The 24,078-nt window shown below is 37.9% G+C and overlaps 1 protein-coding gene across 1 annotated transcript in view; it reads left to right on the top strand.

Moving 5' to 3' along the window:
- LOC140245345 (general transcription factor 3C polypeptide 1-like) overlaps positions 1-21,755 on the top strand; it is a 61,840-nt gene extending 40,085 nt beyond the window's left edge. Inside the window, exons 23-34 of the mRNA XM_072324927.1 lie at positions 1,690-1,806; positions 2,474-2,587; positions 4,758-4,861; positions 5,879-6,053; positions 7,404-7,535; positions 8,525-8,696; positions 10,998-11,089; positions 12,287-13,506; positions 14,246-14,408; positions 15,740-16,368; positions 17,848-18,040; positions 19,208-21,755. Coding sequence (XP_072181028.1) covers positions 1,690-1,806; positions 2,474-2,587; positions 4,758-4,861; positions 5,879-6,053; positions 7,404-7,535; positions 8,525-8,696; positions 10,998-11,089; positions 12,287-13,506; positions 14,246-14,408; positions 15,740-16,368; positions 17,848-18,040; positions 19,208-19,381 — 3,285 coding nt within the window. The 3' untranslated portion in view covers positions 19,382-21,755. The remainder of the gene's footprint in view (positions 1-1,689; positions 1,807-2,473; positions 2,588-4,757; positions 4,862-5,878; positions 6,054-7,403; positions 7,536-8,524; positions 8,697-10,997; positions 11,090-12,286; positions 13,507-14,245; positions 14,409-15,739; positions 16,369-17,847; positions 18,041-19,207) is intronic.
- Positions 21,756-24,078: the final 2,323 nt, after the last annotated feature.

The raw sequence follows: 24,078 nt of genomic DNA, 5'->3' as shown, positions 1-24,078 counted from the left end.
TATTGTCAATGTACATATGGTTCGGAAAATTGTGTTGTTTTTTAGTGCCCAATATGGTATTAATTTCTTTCCAAGTTTTTTGCATATTGCCTTTCAGTGAAGAAAATAAATTCTTATAATATATTTGTTTTGATTTACGAATAATATTAACAAGCTTATTCTTATAATATTTGTATTTCTGAATATACTGAGACCTGTGGCTTCCCAGAGTTTTTTTATACAATCTATTCTTATGATTGATGGATTTAACGATTCCACTTGTAATCCAAGGTCGCTTTAACTTAACACTTTTCCTATGTTGAATCCTTTGTAATGGAAAACATTTATCATATATAATACAAAACTTATCAATGAAAATATCATAACTGACATTATACTGGGAACATTCCAAACTATCAAACCACTCAGTTGACTCCAACTGAGTGGTTACCTATAACTCCACCTATAACTCCATCAAAAAGACTGAAGGGTTATTAAATTTTTGTGTCAGAGTTCCTCTAGACACATCAAACAATTTTCTTGTAAAAAATTAGCGCAATCAAAATCCTTTTCTTTTGTTTTTATTGTTTTGTTAATTTCTTATGTATTTTATTGTTTTTTCAATCTTTTGTTTTCTGTTGTTTTTTTTTGCCAAAATTTGTTGGAGGGACTTTTTCAAGCTTATCTACATTAGAATTGATTTATTTCAATGGTTAAAAGTTGAAATAATCTAATTTATGTCAATTAAACAAAAAAACAAACGGTTTTCGGGTTGACATGCATATGCAAAACATTGCATAACTTCAGAACGGTGTACCCTGACGTCGCAAATTTGGTCTCAAAATATGCGGGAGACTTCAATGAAAAAAGTCATGAAACGACGCAGCAAAATCTTTGCGCGTTGCGGAATCGTGGCGCGGAACGTCGAGGGGGGGGGTCAATTTGACCCCCCCCCAGTTAGAATAGGGTTATAGGTTCAAAGAGAATTATTACTTGCATGTATGCCAAGATGGTTTATGTTTTTACCCGTGTTTGTTTGTTTGTTTGAATGAAACTTGCGGGAAAAATTGATAATAATGCAAGGAACTGATGATAAAATGATGGTAGTGATCAGGAAATTTTTATGAATTTTTGAAGGATTTCTTTTTTCAATAATTTGGCAGTTCAATGAACTTGGGAGTTCAAGCTGCGCGTATTTGAAGTTTGCATATTATGCCAACTAAAGTGTGTGCTCTGCTCGGGCAAGGCGCCACGCAGCTGGAAGCTGGTGACATAAACAAAAGGCATAACATACAAGTGTAACATAGCTGTTCTAGTTTGTTACTGGTTCTAACTGTAGTCTTTGCAGTCTTGCAAAGTTTTGAGCTCAACAGTGCTGATGTTTGGAAAACCCCTCTGTCATGCTTCAAAAACTGCCCCCCCCCAAAAAAAAAAAAAAAAAAAAAAGTTTTATAGATTTTCAACCAGAAACTTATGTGAATCAGTTATGTGTGAGGCACGTTGACAAGAAATAGGGTAGTGACAGGATTTGAAGGCATGAAAAAGTCACTTTTTATCTCTTCAATGGCAAAATTTACACAGCCAATCATATTTATTTTGAATCTATCTTTCATGTTTTTAAGACTTTCCAGGCTTATTCAATCAGCACTTCAACTGAAGAGAAATTCAAGTCAAATGACATTTTCTTTTCACTCTTTGTGTACCATGCAGATTATGCTATGTGGTCTCACCCAGAGAATTCTCAAGGAACATGTCGTGTCTGCAGAGTCCATAAGGCATTTCATCCAATGGAACGTCATCAGAGACATGCTACAGGAAAGACTTGTGGTAATGTACTCAAGAGATCATCCTCATGTTTGTTCGTTTTTCACAGAAATGCTTATTTTTCCGAACTGAAAAATTGCTGGCTTGATGTAATTGCAGGTCCAATTGTAGGGGTTAGCTACTGAGTATATCACGGTATCTAAACGTGATTGGAAAGTTCTCCAAGGTGTAGCAGAAATCAACCTGAAAACTCATTAATCCTCTAACTTTCGAAAAGAAAAAAGATTATCAAAACATCACACATTGAATCCTCACATTTTCTTCCAGGCTTCAAGACATTTTCTACTGACCTTTGCTGCATTCTTATTCTGTACATGTAGTTCTCATGCACAATCTGTGAGGTGCACAAATCAACTTTAATAGGTGATTTTGTTGGTTATATATTATGAGTTTTCATTTGAAGCGACATTAAACAGTATTCTTTTGGGGATGATCTGGAAGAAGTACACTCCCCCATTGTATGTCAATGTGACCCATTTTGCCTATACTTTACAAAACTACCAAAGATTTTCGACCATTTGAAATGCAAACTTTAGTTCAGAATCCGAAGTGTTAAAAAATCAGAACTTCCAAACAATAAACAGACATATAATGCTTTAGAGCCATGGAAAGTTGATGTGAATCATAGAAAAGTCAGCCGCCCTATTTCTTCTGTGAATGTTTCCCTCAGGAATCGCAAGACAAAACATCTGCCTCTGTCTGCCGAAGATTTAGAGTCTTGATGAGAAAGCAAACGAATGTGTCCAATTTTTCTGTGTGGCTCACCGACCTCACAGCAGACAAGGTAAGTGAAGTCACATTTGCTATTCAAAGTTTTATCAAAATGCATTCACATTTTCCATTTTTTTACCTCCACCAAGGGAGGAGGTTATGTTTTCATCGGCATTGATCTGTTTGTTTGTTTGTTTGTCCGTGTGCAGAATAACTTAAAAAGTTGTGGACAGATTTGGATGAAACTTGCAGGAAAGGTTGAGAATGACACAAGGAGGAGATGATTCAATTTTGGCAGTGAGCCAGAAATTTTTATGAATTTTATGAAGGATTTCAATATTTTGGCAGGAAGGGTCAATGAACTTTGGAGTTCAAGCTGTGCGTTTTTGAGGGTTTCATACGTGCACTAAAGTGTGTGCTCTAGTTTCTGCTAGGGCGAGGCACACCGTGCAGCTGAGGGTTTATGACGTAACAAAGGCTTCTACAGTGGGAAATCTGGCAATTTTTCAGCATGCATACGTATGGTTGGGAATTAGTTGCTTGGCGGAGGTCTGAGCTCTCAGAGTGCTCTTCTAGTTTAATTATTTATTTCAATTTGATTCATTGCATTACATATCACTTGAATGTTTAAATATTGAATATGTAAAACATAATATCTTCCATCAAGGAGAACACTTTAATCTTTCGACTTGAATGTTCAGGGAAACAAATGTACAGATATTTACATATACAAAATAAATATACACAGCATTAAATTATTTCTGTCAAGGAATAAACTTTGGTCTTTGTACAATGTAGTACTTTAGTGTTTAGGTAGACAAGTATACAAATTTTCAAATATATACATATTAGATATACTGTCTCTTGTCAATAAGTACACTTTGCACATGTGTATGAAATCTTTGCATAAAAGAAACAACACAACTTTTTGTCCCCCTCCCCATTAAACAAAGACAAATCTTTCTTCCCTTATCATTAATTACCTCCGCCAAGGGGGGAGGTTATGTTTTTGTTACCGTTGGTTTGTTTGTTAGTTACTTAGTTCGTTTGTCAGTGTGCAAAATAAATCAAAAAGTGGTTAACGGATTGGGATGAAACTTGCAGGAAAGGTTGAGAATGACACGAGTAACAAACGATTAACTTTTGGTAGTGATCCGAGAATTTTGGGGGAATTTATGAAGGATTTTGATATTTCGGAAGGTAGGGTCAATGAACTTGGGAGTTCAGGCTGCGCATACTTGAGGTTTGCATGCGTGCACTAAAGCGCGTGCTCTAGTTTCTGCTAGGGCGAGGCGCGCTGTGCAGCTGAGGGTTTAGGGTTTATGATGTATCAAATGCTTCTATATTGGGAAATCGGGCGGCTTTCAGCACACAATGCAGTACGTATGGGTGGAAATCCCTGATCTCTGTGGAAGAACAAGATCAGTGCGGGTGGAAATGGGCTGCATGCTTGGTAGAGGTCTGCGCTCTAAGAGTGCTTTTCTAGTTATTAATGTGCCCTTAATGTAGGCCCCACTCCAACCACACCCCACTCCAACCTTTTTTCTCTAATTGTACCCCCTCCCTAAACCTGCCTATTCCCAGATCCTACTATCAGTCCCCCCCCCCCCTCATAAACACTCTTCATAACCCAGCTATGCACTCACACGTACACACTCCATTCATCGCTCCCATACACAACCTCCACACCCTTCCCCACCCCCCCCCACACACATATACAGGCACGCACTCTGACATACTAATGTACGGCAGTACATCAGGGAATGAGAGTGTGCATAACAGACCAGTGAAAATCATCATGCACCTTCATGCACAAAATTACACCATATTCTCCCGCTGTGCACTTGGTCTTGCATTGCAGAAGCGAAGTGCGTTTGTGGCAAGTTTAGTAAAACTAAAACCACATGCTTGTTGGTGTGAATTGAGTTTCAAACTAAAGTTTACTTTACTTATTCATATTACAGTGTTGCATATCATGGCAGTTACCCCCTGGCTAAATACTGGTTTCGTGATAAGGTTAGAGTAAAGATTAGGGCTAGGGTAGGTTTCGGGTTAAGGTAGGTTTAGGGTTGGGGTTTGGGTTTACTAGGGATAGGATTTAGTTCAGGATTAGGATTACAGTTAGGGGAAGGGGAAGGGGAAGGTTCTGAGGTAATTGCCCAGGGGGTGATTGCCCTAGACCCTAGTATTGATCTCCAGAATGATAAGGGCTCCCTCGTACTTATATTATTTTCACTGCGCAGAGCTTCATGGCCACGCTACCTGCCAAAGATGGTGACTATGAGGACCCCGATGTCTGTGAGGAGATCTTCAGGAACCTGTGCATGCAGATTCACGAGAGATTTGAGTAAGTGAAAATGGCTCAAGTGGATACTCAAATGTAAAGCAAGATATTTTCGCAGCTTGGAATTTTTGCGAATTGGAGCCAACACCTTTTTTCACGGCATGACATTTTTGTGAATTGTCAGTGACATTTAATGCATAATGTAGTGTAGACAAGCACTTAAATTTTGTGAATATTGGCTATCACAAAATTTGGGAAATCAACATGTATAATATTCCTTCTTTTACAGTAGCTAGACATAAAAAGACATTTTGAAGGTGAACTTCTGCTATTTGATCTTCATTCTCTGTGTAAGGAAGTAGAGATGGAGAGGGAAATAAGGGTGTATTATTAGCTTGAAAATGAAGTAGTGACTATGATTTGATTTGATTTAATTTGATTTGATTTGATGGGTTGTTCTTGCATTATGTCCATGTATTCACACTTAATTATCACCGAAGCAGTGTTTATATAGGCAATACTTAGATATATTTTCCAATCTCTCTCTTACTATAGTCTACTGCGGTAATGGTTCTGTTAATGTCTGAAATATATGCTAACTTAGATTAACCAAGGAAGTAAATTCATTTATCATTTCTACAGCTATACTAAAAAAACTCTACAAACTCCCCCACCCCTCATCTCAACCAAAACAGAGAGAGAGAGAAGTGAAAAAGAATAGTGATATCATTTCTCCATTGCACAGTTTGTAGCAGGAAATTCTGTCATCTGTTTAAAAGCTCCTAAACTTTTTGAAAATAACCGCAGCATGGAGTTAGCAATGTATAAGAGTGACAAAATATGAAACGAACACTTCATCTATCAATCCAATGTCAACCATGTTCGATCACTCGGCTTGTAAGCTAATCTTTCAAGTCTTTTCAAGAAAGTATGTGTACATGTAGCCTTAGTTGTTGCACTAATGGTGTATTATTGAGTGAATGCTTTTTGTATAATCTGTCCACAGAAAGGAAAACATGATGAACAGTTTAAACATCGCCATTGTCCCTGAAATGTACCGACTGTCAATTTTATTCCTAGAATGCTCAACAAGAAAGAGAGGCTTGCTATGCCAGGCAGCTTAGATGAGCTGCATGAGAATTATGACATCATTCCAAGCACAGCGCCCCCTGCCATGACCTACAGTAACCTGGAATCATGTGATGTGTCATCTGACCAAGATATTGTGATGTGCATTCTTGTCAAAATTGTCTTGGTAAGATGTTGGTGAAGAATTCATATTTATGTGACTAAATTGTCTCTCTCTGTAAAATATCGATTTGAAATTGCTCCTCAATATCCCCTTTTCCCATAAAGTTGCCTAACCCTAACCCTAACCCATGATGCCTGAAGATATTTTCTTGAAACTTAATGTATACATGTAATACCCAATTAAGATTCTCTGGTGAAAGTTTGTGGTCATGAGGTCAAAAGGTCAAGTAAAATGTTAAATTTTCTCCATTCTTTTTTTCTCCATATCTTGGAAATTGTTCAAGGTATCTTTATGGAACATATTATATATGCATGTACTGACTGGCAGTGATTAGCTAGGGTATCTGGGGTTCATGGGGTCAAAGGTTAGGGGTCAAAGGTCAAGGGAAATACTTCAAAATTTTACTATATCCCTTAAATTTATGCAATGCCAGCAGGATTATTTTTTTTTTTTTTACTTGATGTATGCATGTATAACCCAATAGAGATGCTCTGAGATTTTTTTTTTTTTTGCCAAGAAGGTCAAAGGTCAAAAGGTCAAAGATCAAGTGAAAGTCCTGAACTTACTTCTTTCTCCATATCTTGGAAGGGGCTCAAGTTATCTTGAAACTTGGTACATATCTATGTATGTTCTGCCTGACAGTGATTCTTTTATAAATCTGAGGGTCAAAGGCCAGATGAAAATTATAACAATTTACTGTTCAATACAGAAATTGCACTCTTTCTCCATACCTTGAAAATCACTCAATGCATAAACTTATGAAAGGGTCAAAGTCGAGTTAAAGTTCTTAAATCCCCAAATACATGCTCTTCTATTCATCCAATTTAAACATAGATCAAGGAAGGTGAACATTCAACACATTTGTGACAAACATGTCATTTTAATATTTTGCCAGTTTTCTGAAAATGTAATCACACATTGTCCACATATACTATAGACCTATTAGGAGAATCATGCATTTATGGCGGAGGCATACCAGTCGCCATAGCGACATTTCTAGTTTGTTTTTTAATAGTCAATGCAGGACTTATTTCTAAAAATTGCTCTGTATTGCTTACTCCCCCTTTAATTTTCTCTGTCTTCCCTCACTTTTGCCTGTACTTTTCTTTTCTTTCTCCTTTTCTTCTTCCCTTCTCTTTCTCTTCTGTTTCCAATTCTTCTTCTTCACTCAGCTGACTTTCTTTCATAATCATTAGAATAAAGTATGAAGAATGTCATAGTTGTCCAGGTTAACTTCATTAATAAGAAATACATGTATGTACACATTTTATGCTGAAGTACGTAGATCTGACAAGTTTGAATCTAGACGTCTTAAATATTAAGTGTCATTCAAATTTATTTTTCTCTTCCAAGATTGCGATGCTGTCCCACCACTATAAGCGGCGAGACATGAAGGAACTGTACTATGTGCTGCAGCAGTACGACCAACGCCTCCTCCACCAGGCTGTGTCCAAGTTCAAACTTGCCGGCTTCCTTGGCAGGAGTGTAAGACAATGTTAAAGTGCTATCACTTGAATACCTCAGACATAGGTGTAAATTCTGGCACCTCATGGAGGATATACAAGAATGAATTTGGGATTTGTGACTGGGGATTGCTTTTAAAGGGGGATTTGTGAATTGCTTGAATTTTCTTCAGAATATTTTGGCAACAGTACTTCTAGCCTAAGTGTCGTTTATATGCATTGTGTTACATGTAAATTGCTTTGCGGAAATATATTTATTTAGTTCCTGCTTTATTTGTCCCCGCCGAACGAGTTCGAGCAGGGGACTATGAAACGGGCTCCGTACGTGTGTGTGTCCGTCCGTCCGTCCGTCCGTGCGTCCGTGCGTCCGTCCGTGCGTCCGTGTGTGCGTCCGTGTGTGATCAAAATGTTCAATTTGCTACTTCTCTGTCATTTATGAGCCAATTTTGATTCTGTTTGCTTTATATGATAGCACTACATGGGAGCTTTAAAACTTGTACACAGAATTTCAGTTGTGACCTTTGACCTTGTCCTTTGACCTATATTGTACATTTTGCTACAAAATGCTACTCCTTCGCCATTTCTAACCCGATTTCGATTCCGTTTGCTTTATGTGATGGCACTAGGTGAGGGCTTCAAAATCTATACACAGAATTTTGACCTTTGCCTTCTTTGACCTTTGACCTTGATTTTTGACCTATATTGTACATTGGCTACAAAATGCTATTCCTTCGCCATTTCTAACCCAATTTCGATTCCATTTGCTTTATGTGATGGCACTAGGTTAGGGCTTCAAAACTTCTACACAGAATTTTGACCTTTGACTTCTTTGACCTTTGACCTTGATTTTTTACCTATATTGCACATTTTGTTGAATACAAAATGCTACTTCCGGCGGGGACATATATTACGCACCGCGTAATTTCTACTTTTCCTTGTTTTATGTACTTTAATCCTGTGCACAAATTTTGTTCTGAATTTCTGATTTCATTCCCTTTTCCTAAAATGCAGCGTATGGTGGAACATGAATCACGTAACAAGATCCGTGCATTGCACACAGTGCCCATGTCGTTCCAGTTCAACAAGACCTTCTTCAGTGTGCTTGACTCCCACAGTGTTCCGCGTAAGGCTGCCAATGACACAATCGGTCTCCTCAAGACTTTCCTTGAGGCCTACCACCAAGGTATGAAACCATTCCTGTGCTGCTCAAGATCAGTGATCAATCACCAGTGATCTGCTGAGCTCAGTTAAATGATCTTTGCTCATTTCCACTACATGTCTTCTTAAGTCGTGGTCAAAGTGTGCACAATGTACATTTCAATCAGAGCAAATGTAGCAACATTCTATGAAAACTGTAAGATAAATCTGATCACCACATCACTGAGAAGTTTTTGGTCTCTTGATATATTGTCGCTGGGGCGACAAGACCTCGTATCTACAAAATGTCAAATGTTCAGGAGAGCCAAAAAACATGGCAGCCAAAGCACTGTGGCGAATGGGATAGCCTTTCCTTTGACATGCCGTGGTGGCTTTATTTTTGGAGTAAGACAGTTGGGATTTGGACAGGACATCACTTATCCCATTATTTGACCATTAATAAAAAAAAAAAGTCATTTTCACCAAAATTGCAGATACAAGGTCTTGTCACCCCAGCGACGATTTATATTTGCTTAACCCTATTCTAACTGGGCTATTTGAGACCAAGTTTTTACTGGGGGGGAGGGGGGTCAATTTGACGCCCCCCCCCCCCCCCTTCAGATCTCGGCCGCCGATCACGCGATCGCCGCAAAATTTTGCCTGAACATAGAGCCGGATGTCAACTACAAGATTACATGGTCATACAATAGAAAAATTTTGATTTCATATTTTTTAATAAATTAATTATGTAAATTAACGCATGAAATCATATTTTCACCTATAACTCCATCAAAAAGACTGAAGGATTATTAAATTTTTGTGTCAGAGTTCCTCAAGACACATCAAACAATTTTCTAGTAAAAAAATAGCGCAATCAAAATCATTTTCTTTTATTTGTTATTGTTTTGTTAATTTCTTATGTATTTTATTGTTTTTTCGATCTCTTGTTTTCTATTGTTTTTTTGATCTTTTGTTTTCTATTGTTTTTTTGCCAAAATTTGTTGGAGGCACTTTTTCAAGCTTATCTACATTAGAATTGATTTATTTCAATGGTTAAAAGTTGAAATAATCTAATTTATATCAATTAAACAAAAAAACACAGTTTGCATTGGATTTGCACACGAAATCATGAATTCGAGCGTGTTTCGGGTTGACATGCATATGCAAAACATTGCATAACTTCAGAATGGTGTACCCGGACGTTGCAAATTTGGTCTCAAAATATGCGGGAGACTCGAATGAAAAAAGTCACGAAACGACGCGGCAAAATCTTTGCACGTTGCGGAATCATGGCGCGAAACGTCGAGGGGGGGGGGTCACAATTTGACCCCCCCCCCCCAGTTAGAATAGGGTTAAGTACATATGTTGCTATGATGTTGGTCAGAACATCAGCACACAAGTAATGAATGTTATCTCATTAAAAGTATAAAGAACAAAATAGAAGACAACAAAACTACCACTGGTTGGGAAAAAGGATGAAAGTCTTTCACCAAACCCAGACCAATGTTTATTACAGTGCACTCCTGTATAACATACACGACTATAACGAAATTCCGGTTACAACGAAGTAAAAAGTCAGGCCGCAACATTATCTATTCTAGGTATTTCTATTGTTTATTTGTTCAGCTATAACAAAATTTCGATATAACGAAAGAAAACTGCTGGTCCCGAGGACTTCGTTGTAACGGGAGTCCACTGTGATATAATACATGATAAATGAAAGCCTTCCTCATGGCTACCTATTTCATTCTAAAGCAGGGGGATCGAGAGAAGACCTCTTCCTTGGAAGGACTGACCACTTGGCATGCTGTGAATAATATGGCAGAACTTTTCTTCTTCTTGTTTAGCAAGGATATCATACAGTGACATGACCACAGCGTGTGTCACAATGTGGACAAGTCACATGCCAAAACTTTTAATCAGCTTTTGAGTGCAGTGACAACTCCTCAATTAGAACATTCTTTGATATATCCATGCTAGGCATCATCATGGTGATGATTGTTTTTAAATTGTTGGTGATTGAATAGAGAATAATCGAACTGGTGACTTTATTTGTGATGTATATGTTTCATCTAATTCAGCATACATTCTAGGTTTTCATATCCTGTCATAGTTTTATTTACGCAGTAGCATTTCATTTCATTGTTTCACATCACCATTGCTATGATTCTCTCCATTGGCCTGTATTATTACTTCAAGCGTCCCGTCAAAAATATTTTGAAATTCAAACACTGAAACCTATGCTTTTAACAACTACAGTCAGACTTTCAATCAGAATTTTAAAATGTTTTGCATCCACTGTTTCTCAAGCTCATTCCTCTCCATTTTTCTTGTTTTATTTTGGTAGAATCTCAGAAATCTCCAGGGGATGTATCAGTGAGCATGGATCTTGTTGAGGGTAACCTGGTCCCCCTGTTTGGTCTCTTGAGTCTTGGTGTGGTGAGTAACAGAGGACTTTCTGCTCCTACTAACCAGTTCTTAGTTTTCACTTTGCACATGAGCAATCAAAAAAGGTCAGTTGTGATAACGTGCATGTTAATTTTTAAATTCACTGTGATAAGCATCTATAGGTGAGGTCACACTATATAAAACTAGTTTCACTACTTGGCATTTTGCTTTGTGTAGTTTGGGAAGTGTGACAACAAACTTCTCAAGAAGTTGCCAGCAAAACTGTTGCCAACAAAGATCATTTGTGGAAATTTACACATGAGCAAACTATGAACTGTCATATTGCTTTTGCTGTTTATGCTGTTGTCACAGTTGGCATGTCATTTGCCTATGGACATAATACTCATTTTCAGTAATGCATTCATAGAACACATCAGTTTTGTCTCAGGAATTGAGAAATAACTTTGTGTTTTACATTTTTTTCTTGGCTTCTGATAATGATGAATGTCACAAAGAATATCAAGATGTTTATGCAGCACCTAAATATGATGAAGTGTCTAAATCCTGAAATAAAAAGGCAGGAAGGACGAATGTAGACCTTGTCAATTGAAAAAGCAGAGACGCGATGCTGTACAGTATATAAAAAAAAATTACAATCAGATTTTTGCATTGATAACACGCATTATAATTAAACTGTCTAAATGCTACTTCAGGGTCTTAAGATATGACATCTTAGCTACATTTTGCAGAAAACCCCATTCAGTTTGGTCAAGCAGTCACAGAGAAATGTGGATTGTTGTAAAGCATGTCACGAGTCTGATTCTTACAAGTTTATCACTTGGATGCTCTTGGAACTGCATATTAATGTGCAAACACAATAGACAGAACTTGAAGGGAATGGATTCCTGACATGCTCTACAAAAATCCTCTCTTCTCTTTGACCACTGAAGCAAATTAAATGGGGTTTTTCTGTAAGATGTGGGCAATGAGTTATAGTTTCAAACCCTGAAATTGTGTTTGGATTGATTCACTATTTTTAAAGTTATTGTTGCGGAGAGTACCGTTCTAATTTTTTTGGGGGACATAACTGTATAGATGTTCTTTATTCTTTATTACAATTCTTTCTGTCCATCTTCTTCTTCTCCTTTTTCTTTGTTGTATTCTCTTTCTTTGTTTTTTTTTTTTGTCATTATTATGTGTCTCATCAATAGTGTCATTCTTTTTCACCTTCTTTTTTTTTTTGTTCAGATTGATGACTCCATCACAGTTCCTGAGAGTTTGTTGTCTTTGGATCTCAGTGCCATTGACATCAAGAACCTTGAGAGAAGGCATGAAGAAGAAATTCAAAAAGATTCCGAGTCTGCAGACTCTGAGGATGAAGACAGTGTTGGCGGTGGTCCGAGGGACGCTGCCAATTTGAGGGAGACCAGAGATAAAGAAGAGGACAGCAGTGCGGAAGTGTCCCACTCTGAAGTGAGCAAGATGAGAAGACAGTGCCTGTCCAACAGTGGGCGAAAGACTGTTGCCCTCATCCAGAGTGCCCACGATGCATGGAGCAAGAGCCATGAGGGGAGAACAGAGAGTCAGCCGCAGTCACTCAAAAGTGGAATGGCTTCTCTGATACCACGTCTCCTTACGAGTGAAAGGCAGAATCAAACAGATGACTCGGGGAGCATGACAGAGGTCGAGGTAAGCTCTAGAGGATCAGCTGAAGATGAGATTGGAGAGGCAACCCCTTTCGCCTTTTTTCTAGATCACGACTACATTGCCCCTCGAGTAACAGTCAATGCTGGCAGTTGTGGGGAGGGGAGCAGAGTCTGGGACCAAGCTGGAGCCGTTGCTGTGGAGATGGCAGGAGACAATTCCACCTCATCACCTCATGTGTTTGCCCCTTCGGAGCAGGGCCAGGAGAGGAAGGAGATGAGCTCGAGCTCTGCGGATGCTTCACAAGATGTGGCAGAACATCCGATCCTGAAGACCGATTCCTTCTTCACCTGGCTGACAATGCAGGGTCTGCAGACAGAGTCGTACTCCAAGAAGCCACAGAGCATCCACGAGGAGCTGCGCGTGAAGAACTTCAGTCTGACCATGACACCCTCGCCAGCTTTCATGGCCAGCATCCAGCGACTCCTGGGTAACCAGACGGAACAAGCATCCCCACTCTTCACCAAAGGAGCATCGAAAGAGGCACCTGGGCCGAAGAGCGCCGACCAGCCAACCCTTGCCAGAGAAACTTCTCGTGATCCCATGGACGGCGGGAGGACTGCACCATCCTTCAGGGAGGCAGCCAATGTGGGAGAGAACTTGGAGCAAACCGAGATGGCATTCCACACCCTGGCAGAGGTTATTTCAGCACGATGTGGAACATTGCAAGCATTTGCCCCAACAAACTGGAAAAGGAATCTGTTCCCAAGGGAGGATTACTGCATTCGAGAGTCCAGGAGGAGTCTAGAGGAAGTTAGCAGAGGGTATGTTTAATGTGATGCATGTATCGTAAACCTTTCTTCCTGCCATGCTGTCTACTTGAAACGGTAAGCAATGTCCTCTTTACCACACAGTGTAACTTTACTGTAACACCTTCTACTCATGATAAAATTTGAGAATTCCTTTGCGTATTATTGCTAAATCCATTTACTATTTTGCAAATAAGATTAGATCATGACCTTCGGGTACTTCACACTGAATTTGATGCTTTTATGAAATTAGACAACTTGGCTTTATCATGTACATATGTTGTAAAACTGTTACATATCGTCGCTGGGGTAACAAGACCTCGTATCTACAAAATGTCAAATGTTCAGGAGAGCCAAAAAAACATGGCGGCCAAAGCACTATGGCGAATGGGATAGCCTTTCCTTTGACACGCCATGATGGCTCCATTTTTGGGGTAAGACAGTTGGGATTTGGACAGGACTTCACTTAGCTAATTATTTGACCATTAATCCAAAAAAAGTCATTTTCATTAAATTTGCAGATACAAGGTCTTGTCCCCCCTGCGACGATATACATTGTCAAAATCTGTTGAATACTCTGTACACATTCATGTTATCTACTTATTGTTAGTAACTTTTTTCTGGGTTAATATTTCACTTCTATTGAAATGATATGAAAATAGAGTGAGAGAGCACAGAATGATAAATGAAAAATAGGCAAAAAGCTTCTCTTCACTCCCAGTGACACACACATTGACTTGCATTGACTTCACAGACACCAGCACGAAAAACTGATGCGCTCCCTCTACACACTGATACTGAATGCCGGTAGATTTGGCATGACCATGAACAAGCTTCTGATGGCATCTGGCCAACACTGGCCCCAGGGCAAGGACAGGGTGCTGCGATGTCTCCGGGTGCTGGTACGGGAGCAGCTGGTGAGTAGTGTTTGACATTAAATGGGTTATGTAGTCAAATACCAGTTAATGATTGGCTAAACACAGTCACTTGATGGAGGCACATTGGTTATGTTCGCCCTTGGGCAGAACATTTTTGTGATGGTCTCCCATGGGAAAACATTTTCACATAACAAATGACAAAACGATACCAAACGATTGAACGATCATATTTTTCACGCAATTGATAGGATAAATTTGCCTATTCCATACAATGTGAAAAAGCAGATTTGATTAACCCATGTAATAAAACAGATGATGACTTTTGTTGTCGGGAACATGTACCAAACGTTCCACCCTCAGGGTTTGAAATGCTATTGAGGGACCTATAGCCTCCCGAAATAGCATTTCAAACCCTGAGGGTGGAACGTTTGGTACATGTTCCCGACAACAAAAGTCATCATCTGTATAATGTGTCACAAAGTGGTAGATGGCATGCTGGGGTGCTCTGTTTGGAGCACCGAGGTATAGTGGATGAGATTCTTGACTTCCAGTTAGTAGGACCTGAGTTTGAATCTTGTCAGTGCTTGCGTTCTTGGACCAGGTGTATATTCAGAATGGATGTGGTATACGCCAGATATTTTGTGAGGTTTTTATTTTTGCGAATTTTGTGAGTCTGGTGCTATTCGCAAAATTAGAGGCACGCACAAATAATGACTCTGAACTGGATATAGTGTGATGCTTATATAAACATTTCTCTGTTCAGTGCAGTACTCCATGATCGCAAATTTAACCGCTTGTGAAATCGTCGGGAAGTCCCAATTCGCGAAAATTTAGACTCGCTAAATATGTGGCATATACAGTACCTGGCAAGCGATATGAGTAAAATACCCAAGTTACTGTAATAGTTATGCTTTACTCTATTGTTAAAACTATGACCACTGACCATCGTATGATTCTTAGTACAGGGAGGAGAATGGAGTGTCCCACCAGTTCTAATTGTGCTGCCTCAAATTTGTTTTTGCTCTTTGCACTATACACCATGAAGCAAGTAAATTTCTAGTTTGTTGATGCTATTCTCTCACTAAAGCACACTTGGTTCTGAACCGTAAATGGTGCACTGTATTCATTCAAAGGGAAGTTTCCTGTATGGATTTGTTCACTGCATTCACAGAGGAAATTTTGCTTTTGTGGAGTTCTTATTTGATATTGTTATTACAGCATAACACATTAAAAGTTTCACTTTGTGTCCATAACTTTTCATTGGGTGCTCTGTCCATGAATCAGGGTTTTACTTATAGCTAATATGCAAGCCTAGTGTTCACTCTAGAAGCAGTTGTTAAGGGTTTCATTTATTAATTGTATTTCAACAGGTCTTAGAGGTTGGAAGCACAGTACTACGGCTTGTGGCTCTTGAGCATGCAGCCAAGTGGCTTGTGAAATCTGTACAGAAGACTAGCCCTGTGTCACAGCAGGCAATCTCACACCATGAATCATGGCAATCCCCGAGGGGACAAAAATTGACGGAACCTTCCACTGGTGCCGGGGGTGACAACGATCTCAATCAGGAAAAGGAGGGAAGAGTTACTGAATCTCCAACACTTACCCAGGAAGTTACATCAGTGGACAACTGTCACTCAGTTTGTAGCACGGATGTGAGACTTTCGAACTGTGAAAGTGAGGCAGAAAAAATCTGTGAACGTTCTGATGTGAACACAAGTGAGAAACCCCCTGCTGATGGAGTGGACCTGTCCACTGATGAGGTGATGGAAATAGTGCCAAAGGAATCTACCATCATTGTGGGCAGGGAAGTTGGGAATGCAGTGACGGGAAGGGGAGGAGATCAGGGGAGTAGTGGCAGGGATGTAGAAACATCACAGGTGGCATCGGGAGAAGAAACGAGAAATCCAAGGTGCAGTCAATCTCTTGTGGAAGGAACTAAAAGAAAAGGAGCTGAACCTAATGCAGACTTGCCAACAGCATCTGAATTGCCTCTACATGAGTAAGTTCACAAATCTAACACTGTAATACCCATCGTTATGTGAGTGAAGATATGTTTCAGTGAAAAGGAGCGAAATATCTGAGGTAGTGGGTCACCATGTAAACATTACGTAAAGGTTGACCATGCTTCGTGCTTGGATAAACCAGAAAATGTTTGTAAAAGGATTAATAATTCAGTAGATAGTGACTAGTGCTGATCATTGAAATACAGTGATATATATTGAAAGTGATGATCTTTCAAGTTTCGTCATACATTGTCATTGTATGAGTGGGCAAAGTTGTGCCTTATCAACTTTTTGGTGCACATGTCCATTAATTTACAGATCAGCAGTTGCAATCTTAACAAATTTAATTTTTAGATGGAAACAAAGTGAAGAAACTCGCACCTGAACTTTCGCAACTCTGAATAATATCTTTCCTTCATTTAATATGCCTTGTCTGCCTTGGACTACTTAACATAACAATATGGGAATTTCAGAGCTTGGGTATGTGTTCCATGTTCATCGTGTCACTGCCAGCAACCAGGGAGAGCCTGGTGGTAGTGTTGCTACCCAGAAAGCAGTAGATGACAGGTTCGAGTCCCACTGGTTCCTTTTTTCCAACATGTTTGTTAATTTACAGATTAGCAGTTGCGAACTTAAAGGACAAGTCCACCTTCATACACATGTAGATTGAGTGAATGCAACAACATCAGTGAAAGTTTGGGGAAAATCCTACTTTTTTATGAAATTTTAGAATATCTGTACAGTCACTGCTGGATAAGAAGACTACTTCAGTGTATGATGTCACATGCGTACAGCGATATAACGAAAATAAAAGGAGAATTTCACAAAACTTTACGTTTTGAGTAAAGTGCACATTTCTTCGACTTGTTACTGACGTATGTTAAGGGTAATAGCATTCCCCCTGCCTTCTGAAAAAGAGAAGTCAAATGATCTTTTGTTATGCGAGAAAAGTGAAAATGTGTTGAATTTTCTTTATTCTTTCTTTATACGTATCGTACACATGTGACATCACAAGCTATAGTAGTCTTCTCATCCAGCCGTGACTGAGCAGAAATTTCAAAAATTCATAACTTTCGACTGGATTGTCCGATTTTCCTCAAACTCTCACTGATGTGTTCTACTAATATTGCTACATTCACTCAACCTACATGTCTATGAAGGTGGACTTGTCCTTTAACAAATTTAATTTGTAGAGGGAGACAAAGTGAAGAAACTCGCACCTGAACCTTCACCCCTCTGAATAATATCTTTCTTTCATACTTTAGACATATTGGGAGAACCATGCATTATGGCCGAGGCATACCAGTCACCATAGCAACATTTCTAGTCTTCTAGTTTTCTTCCTAGCCACTTTCATTTTGAGAGAATAGTTACAGTACAATTGGATCTATTTTGTCAACCAGAATTCCAAAAATAGACTAGGAAAAAAAGAAGTAAGAGAACAAGAGGAATGAAGCTCCCATTGTATGTTTCAGGTCTCAGCGGCATGTGACCTTTTTGAGCCACATCTGGACCAACATTGACGGCTCGGTCAACAAGACATCCCTCAGCATGATGACCACCAGCTTGGGGCTGCTCATCATGTCCCAGCCAGGGATCAAGGAGACCGACATCTTCCACTACTTCTCCAAGGTGATGGACCCCGTAGAGTGTCTCCATCTCATCAAGGTGACGATTTCTCCAGGCCAAGCACTTCATTTCCTTCGTTACATCTCTTTACCATAATAATAATAATAATAATAATAATAGTAATAATAATAATGATGATGATGATGATGATGATGATGATGATAATATTAATAATAATGATAATAATGATAATAAAAAAAAATAATAATAAAATTAATAATAATATTAATAATATTAATAATAATGATAATAATGATACTAAAAAAAATAATAATAAAATTAATAATATTAATAATATTAATAATAATGATAATAATAATAATAATAATGATAATAATAATAATAATAATAATAATAATAATAATAATAATAATAATAATAATGATAATAATGATAGTAATAATGATAATAATAATAATAATAATAATAATAATAATAATAATGATAATAATAATAATAATAATAATAATGGTAATAATAATAACATTTTGATTTGATTTTGATTTGATTTGATTATTCCACATCTAAAACACAAATAACATGATACAATCAAATGAACATAAGAGTATACATACATGTAGCATCTTAATTAAAAAGAATACAAGAGAAGACAATTTTTACAAACATGAAATGTGGGGGACCTACTAAAAAGCAGATCTTGTAATGTGATCTTGTTAATGATCTTGTTAAACAAACAACCTAGTACTGAAAACTGTGAAAGGAAGGACAGGGACATAGAGGAAAAGAGAGCAAAAAGAGCAAGAGAAACAAGTAAAATATGGTACATCAGAACATAACAAGGTAGCAACCTGTAATACCCTTACAAGATTCCTCGTCCTCCAGATTCCTCCAGTTGTGTGCATGCCAAAAATGAAATTTTCCACATGTGTAACACACGGATACCTACACAACAATTAATTGTTGTGTAAACCATCAAATTGAAAGGAGATATATTAGATAGAAAGGAGGTCTTTGCTTGGGGAAAAGCTTTTCTTGTCCACTTCATAATATTGAAACTATTTCAGTTGAAAAGGCGATTACACTTCTAAAAATGTTACGAACAGATATGGAAAAAAAAAAACATACACACTACTGATGCACTGTGTACGTTTATGTGCTGTGCTTGTTACGTATTTGAGATGTGATGATAGTTTATATGATTAATTATTGCTCCATCACGCTAAACCTTAACCCTTTGTGATCCAGATTCTCCTCAATGCTGGAGTGATCAGCCGACACACCACCTTCACCAGCAGCAGGGCCAACCCCTTCCAGCAGTTGTCCAGCACCAAGCCGACGCCCGCTCCGTACTACCACCCCACTGCCCAGGCTCTGCCCAACCTGGCCCTGCTGAGAGAAAACTTTCAAAAACCTACATGAACAGACCATGAAATATTCAGCAAGGAGAACCTCTTTAATAAACTTCAGTACTAGGAGTTGTGCATGCTCCTGAATGTGAGGCATTGCTATTAAACCCTCAAGGTCAAGGGTCATGAATTTTAAACCTACCTTGAACAACTCACACCGCTCATGGATTGCTACTTCTGTTTGCCATCATAGCAAAACAGAGGTACTTATGCCATGCTTACCTATCATGACCAACAATCTTGGTAGAGTGCATTGCTGGCTGTACACTGTAATGAAAGCATGATACATTCAATTCATTCAAACATGAGTTGTGAAGTAAATATAACACAGTTTGCTTAGAACTTTGAAGCACTGAATTTGTATGATGGGGCTTTTCTACAAATCTCAAGGGGTATTTGATATGTGAAATAAAATGATGGTTTAGCTCATGAGTATCACAGATATGTCAAATGCAAATGCAGACAGAGATCCTAAGTGTCATACTGTCTTTATATGTAAACCAGTACTGTGCTTGAAACTATACCTCATTCAAAGGCTAGTCAAGCCAGTTTTAAACTCTGTCTCATCCTATTATTCACTATCAATAAAAGACTGAAAAGCAAGACTACTGATCATATGTGTCCTGCAGTGCTTTTATGCACAATGTAATGGAAGAAAGTTGGTCTCGTCAGTGATTTAGATAGCATTTAGTTGGGTGTGGCAAGACTAGTTGTTTGTGAATCCAGCATATTCTAAACAGGTGTCCCCAAGTTTAATAAGACGTATTTCAAATGTCACAGTTTTTTTTTTTCTTTTTTAAGATACAGAGCTATTGTCATCCTGACTTCAGTGCCTTTTGCATACAAAGATGCTATCAAATATGATGGAGAAAAGAAAATTAAACAAAAGTCAGGTATCAACCAATCAAAATAGACTTTTTTGTAACATATTCAAATTTTATGCATACCTTTAAACAAAGGTTGTTCTTGACAATCTGGAAGCTTGTCTGATGCTTGTCCAACATAGCAACAAGTAATATTATGCAAAATGGATTCTACCAATTGAATTTCATATAAGAAGAGCAGGTTAATGAAATAGCTTGTCTCTATGTTTCCAGGAATGAAACGTCCATAGATTTGAACCATTACCAAAATAGTCTATTGAGTATTCAGAGATGTACATGTGTGTTTTATATTTCAACTTATGTTTGCTCTCAACTTTTATGCAACAGGGCCCTAAACAAAATCAATACACTGTTTTCTACTAAGGTATGAGGGTGAAATATTGGCTGAATGCTTGCAAGAAAAAATATGATATACTATGGTTGTTGTTCTTGTTTGTTTAATCCTCTAAGAAAGCACTTCGATGCCTATGAGCATTGTCCTACAAGAGGCATTGACATCCATCGCTCGTTTATTGATTCATGCATCTGTTTCTGTCAAAAGCGTCGCAAAAACATTTGAACATGCTTTCCTGCTTTAATCTGGTCCCGTTCCCGTCCACCGACAGGCCCAAACATTATCTGCTCTATGTTAATATTGTTTATTCACTCTGGTACAATGAAATTTTGATATAACGAAAGAAAATTGCTGGCCCTTCGCACTTCTTTAAAACTTAAGTCGACTGTACTTTTCCAAGGAAAAGTAAATATTAGGGCAGGTTGACTGTCATTTGTTATCTAATCGATGGCTGCAATGCCTTCTACTGTACTATCCATCAAAATGATCTCGCTTCCCAGAATATACCGGTATGCTTCGATAATATGTTTTCTTGGCTTTTGAAATGCCGTGAATTAGGATTTATCCACCCTATCTAATAATTACAGTAAACCTAACTGATGGGAACATTGAAAATTCAAGATACGGCATGTAGACAATAAATTCATGCTTGCATTAACATTCAGCAGGAGGTCCTTTTGCTTTAAATTAGTTATCATTATTAGGTATTAACCCGTTGAGGACGAGTCCGGAGTATACTCGGGCAAGCGAATATGGGAAATGCGTGTTGTAGCAAAATCAAACCGTCCTCAACGGGTTAAAGCAGCATTTGATACACCTGTTGCCAAAAAGATGTTGCTTAAAGTCTCTGTGATGACACAACCATTCATGACAGAATTCTTCAGATCACATTGGGGTGTTTATCACAGCGATTTATTCCAGATCAGCATCTATTTATATCAGATCCATGTGTCATGAGACAAAAACACATGTTTTACTTGTACTGGTTATAGTATGCCTTCCTGGTAATGTCTTGCTTTCATTAGGTAATAAATGCCTATCTTTAGTATTCTTAGGTGTGGTAACATGATTTTATGCCAATTTCAAGGCTTTATGTAAATTATTTGTACAGACTCCCTTCATATTTTGTCTGATTTTGTGTAGCATGAAAGATTAAACTACATGCAGTGAGCATCCAGTGGCTGAATGATCCTATGTTTATTTGTTCCACAGTGGACTTCAGGGTGAATCTTTGTATTGATTTTGTTTTGTTTTGGGGTTTTTTATTGAGTGCTGTTCGTTATTCCGAAGGTTCGCTATTCCGAAGGGTCGTTAATCCGAAACACGCAAATTCCCTATACCTAGAGGTTCGTTAATCCGAAAATGAAAAAGGGTTCGTTAATCCGAAAATTTGTGGCGTTATTCCGAAGGTTCGTTAACTCCGAAGATTGGTTAATCCGAAAATGAAATTCGGAACAATGAACCTTCAGAGTAACGAATCTTAGGTATAAAGAGCCTTCGGAATAACGAACCTTCGGAATAACGAGCTGTAACCTTTTTATTTACGTGTGGGTAAGTCTTTCGATGAATACAAACGAAATCACATTAAGTAACATACCAGTGTAAGTCGACATACATGGGTAGAGAAATGTATCATATACAGTACTTGTGCTAATCACAGAAAAATGCGTAACCGCCTGAATTGAAAAACACCACGACCATTTTTGGTTTGCAGGTGCCTTCAGTTACGTGAGGATATTCATCATGGAGTGTTTTGAAGGGTAACTCATTTGCTCTAGCGACAATTGCTCCGGTCTTATTCTGTTTTGTTTTGTTTTTGTTTTTTGTGCAAAAGAATCAACGGACCGCTCAATATATTCTTCTATAAACTTCACTCAAAGTTTTCACCATGTATATATATATATATATATATATATATATATATATATATATATATATATATACATACATATACATGTATATACAAACAAATATATATATACATATATATATATATATATATATATATATATATATATACACATACATATACATGTATATACAAACAAATATATATATATATAAAGCCATATCAATGAAATGAGAAACACACTGTGTGGAATGCACTTGAAATCATGAAAGGAGTTGACTTCAGAAACAAACGATTATATCTAAATACCACTCAGTAATAATGTATCAAGATAACATTGTAACATCAAACATTATATTGGACTGTTATGTAGAAAACATATTGATATAATATCATTCAGAAGAGAATGATAACCTAGCTATGCAATATCTTCATACTGCTATATGTTACTAATCGGCAAAGAAATGTTGAAGATGCACAGTACAGCATGTCCCACAAAAAATGCTAGTGGCACTCTAGATGGATATAATATTGAAATTACAATATTATATTGTTTATACCTTTACACCCTCAAACTACAATTCATTTTCTACCACTGGATGAAATTTTATGTGATATAGACTAATAATCACAAAGATATGAGCATTTTTTCATTACACATCAGGAAACCTCTTCAAGTTTTGTATTAAGTAGTGTGTGTAGTCAGGTTCAGCTAACAAGATTTGTTATCTATTCAAGTGGTTCAAATATTACAATGCACATCTAATTACGTCCAGCCACGGGCATAAATGTTCAGGACTTGGGGGTGACCTATTCATACACCCCTCTCTGATGAATAGAAATTCTTGCATATTTACGTCCGTGCGTTCAGCGAAACGACGAAATCTTATCGAAATCTAAACAGGGTACAAGATGAATTCAAGGCAGAATTTAATCAACAAGCGCCATGCAAGGCGACAATACTCAGAAATGTGCTCAAGTGCAGAGAAACGGGTACAAGCAAAAACCTTAACAAGGGCAGATCGGGGAGAAGCATAACAGTTCGAACACAAGAAAACGTTGACATGGACCACGTGAGTCAAAGCCTCATTCAAGAGCCCCGACAGAGTTGCAGGAGAAACAATGTTCCACACGTAATTGGACTACGTACTTTATTCAACGTAACAACAAAACTTTGATTGAGAGGTTTTCTGATGAGTGCTGAAAGAAGGCTCATATCTCTGTGTTAAATGGACCATATCGCATAAAATTTAAGTCAGTTGTATAAAATAAATGCTAGTTTACGATGACAGAATTATGTACAATATAGTTTGGTAATTTCAAATTATACTCATTTAGATTGCCATTAGCATTTTTGTGGGACACGCTGTATATACTAATGGTAATTATTAACCTTCAGCTGATGTGGGTGATGGGCGTGAGTGTTAGTGGGTGCTCGGTTGTGTGTGTTGTGATTTGCATTGTTTGCCAAGAAGCTTTGAGTTTTAAGACGTATACTTTTACTTTTTAACTAAAAATTTTTCAAAGGATTTTCTTTTTCCAAAGCAGAAAGAATTTCCTCTTATTTACGCCCTAATTTCGAATCCTTTCGTTATGAAAATCGTTAAATCGTTTTTTAATAAGATTTTGTCCTCATCCCTTGG

Source organism: Diadema setosum, chromosome 2 (assembly GCF_964275005.1).
Source record: "Diadema setosum chromosome 2, eeDiaSeto1, whole genome shotgun sequence".
NCBI lineage: Eukaryota > Metazoa > Echinodermata > Echinoidea > Diadematoida > Diadematidae > Diadema > Diadema setosum.
This window is presented reverse-complemented; position numbering and strand designations above follow the sequence as displayed.